Raw genomic sequence first — 2,311 nt, 5'->3', positions numbered from 1 at the left:
CTATAGATTGCATTTTAAATACATTTTTACATGTGTTATAAATGCATGCATGAAATATTAATTGTAAGCACCTATAATTTTATAATTTTTATGGTAGATCTAAGCATGATGAAATTGGAAATAAAGGATTTGAATGACATTCTTTCTATGCTAAGGAACAGCAAATTTGATTATGTTAAATGGAGGGACCTTGGACTGGAGTTAGGTTTAAATCTAATACGTGTAAACCTTATTGAAAATGACAATCCTCAAGATACTGAAGCACGCCTTAAAAGAACTTTAGAGATATGGCTAAATCGAATTGATGATGTTGATAAGAAAGGAGGAGCAACTTGGAAAGCACTAGTGGATGCACTTGAAAAGATTGGTCAGAAACCAGTAGCTGAAAGTAAGCACTAGATCATTGCTAATTTTATTTCATATCTTTATCATAGAAATAAAAGACTATATTGACTAATTTATTTGCAATAACAAAAATTTATGTTGTTACAGTAATTTTGGTTTTCAAATTACAAAAGTTGTTCAAATTAAAGTTATGCATCTATTTTTGATCCTTGTCCCATTATTACTTGTCCTTGAGGGTTAGCTTCTTTATGCCTGCAGTTGGAACTATACCAGCAGTAGTATCATCTTCTATACTCCATTGACTTGTTCCTGGATTATAAATTAATAATAGTTTGAGCTGCATATCTATAACAAAACCAAATATTAGAAATGTTAATCACCATAATTTCACCTTTCACTCCCTTTTTAATAATCAGTTCTTTATCAAGTGGTGGTTCACCATAATGTCCTTGAAAATGAAACGTCAACTGAGCCTTCATTTCATCTGATGAGGCACCAGCTGATGCTCTCCATGGAAACCTGATAGAGAAAGGCTCTTGCAACTGTTGAGGTCTTTCACCTACAAACACTGTAACCTTTAAAATTATATGAAATATTAAAACTTGAAAATTTTCTTGGCTTACTCCAGTTAGAAATGAGAAATAGAATCCATACATGTCCTGTCCTTCTATTGATAATGAAACCTGTTCCTCAGGAGGTCCTTTAGTACTTTGTGTCACTTTAATGAATACTCTTCTCTTAAGTCTAAACTCAGGTATGGGCAGTCCAAGCTTCTCCATTACCATTGTGGAGACTTCTTCACATTTAGCATGAATGCAGAGTGCAGCCATATTGTGCAATGGTGTCTTTTGCAGGTTAACTATAACCAGCTTCTCTCCTCTCTCAGTGACACACTGTAATGATGATATCATGTGACTAACATGTGAGACGCTATACTGACTAACCTCTGGTATGTCAGCCGCTGGAGTCACAGTGAGACTGGATCCCATTGCTAAGCAAAGGTCTGCTACTTCACCTTCTTCTGTACCTCTTGTCAACTCGCCTAGTAATGAAAATTAAAAAGAAAGATTTTGGTTATAAATTTTTTTGTCTAATTTTATCTTTCTCTTACTGTCTGGAAGGTCTTCTCCAAAGTTTATTATCGTGTCACGTAAGATCCCCTGACAGCTTGGATCATCACATTTTCTACCTAAAATTATCAATACAAACAATGGATAATTATTGCATTACTTTACCATAGCTGTTTTTAGCATGGAACACTTTTGGTTAAAAATTTGAATGTTCTGAACAACAATGAATACAAGGCAAATTATTTGGCAAATAAATTAGAATTTATTTCTATTACATTCTCAATTTCTTATACATGCACTTATGTTGCATACATAATTTGAACTTATTTTGATCAAAATTTATTTTTTGTGAAATTTTAAAGCTGCTAAAAATCAAGCCCAAACCCTGTACTACTTGGGTCAAGTTTTACCAAAATTGAAAAAGAAAACATTCTCTATTTTTATTATTTTTTCTGATGCATATACCTTGTGTAAAAAGTTTAAACTGATTTCAATCAAAATTAAATTTTTTATGAATTTTTAAAGTTTCCCCAAAATTGGGCCAAAGTCCCTGTACTATAGTACAGGATCACTGGCCAAATTTCATCAAAAATGACTAGAAGAAAATTCTTCATTTTAAAATTTTTTCTGATGCATATAAATATTCTTATGTTGTGTAAAAAGTTTAAACTGATTCTAATCAAAATTAATTCTTTAATGAATTTTTAAAGTTTCTCCAAAATTGGGCCAAAAGTCCCTGTACTATAATAGTACATGGTTGCTAGCCAAATTTTGTCAAAAATGACAAGGAGAAAATTTTTGATTTTTATAATTTTTTCTGATGCATATACATGTTTTTATGTTGTGTAAAAAGTTTAAACTGATTCCAATCAAAATTAAATTTTTAATGAATTTTT

At 31.3% G+C, this 2,311-nt stretch overlaps 2 protein-coding genes across 2 annotated transcripts; one reads left to right on the top strand and one right to left on the bottom strand.

The window, feature by feature from the left end:
- Positions 1 to 101: 101 nt before the first annotated feature.
- LOC109591497 (uncharacterized) lies at positions 102 to 529 on the top strand. The gene is made up of 2 exons (XM_020007226.1): positions 102 to 388; positions 435 to 529. Exons 1-2 carry the CDS (start codon positions 106 to 108, stop codon positions 455 to 457), a joined length of 306 nt encoding a protein of 101 aa, XP_019862785.1. The 5' UTR covers positions 102 to 105; the 3' UTR covers positions 458 to 529.
- LOC100638791 (NAD-dependent protein deacetylase SRT1-like) lies at positions 425 to 1,681 on the bottom strand. The gene is made up of 6 exons (XM_003391590.2): positions 1,581 to 1,681; positions 1,457 to 1,534; positions 1,290 to 1,387; positions 969 to 1,238; positions 737 to 920; positions 425 to 690 (listed from the first exon to the last, which is right to left on the bottom strand). Exons 3-6 carry the CDS (start codon positions 1,332 to 1,334, stop codon positions 566 to 568), a joined length of 624 nt encoding a protein of 207 aa, XP_003391638.2. The 5' UTR covers positions 1,335 to 1,387; positions 1,457 to 1,534; positions 1,581 to 1,681; the 3' UTR covers positions 425 to 565.
- Between the last annotated feature and the right edge of the window lie 630 nt (positions 1,682 to 2,311).

This window comes from Amphimedon queenslandica, unplaced genomic scaffold, assembly GCF_000090795.2.
Source record: "Amphimedon queenslandica unplaced genomic scaffold, v1.1 AMPQUscaffold_7997_Cont20056, whole genome shotgun sequence".
Lineage (NCBI taxonomy): Eukaryota > Metazoa > Porifera > Demospongiae > Haplosclerida > Niphatidae > Amphimedon > Amphimedon queenslandica.
This window is presented reverse-complemented; position numbering and strand designations above follow the sequence as displayed.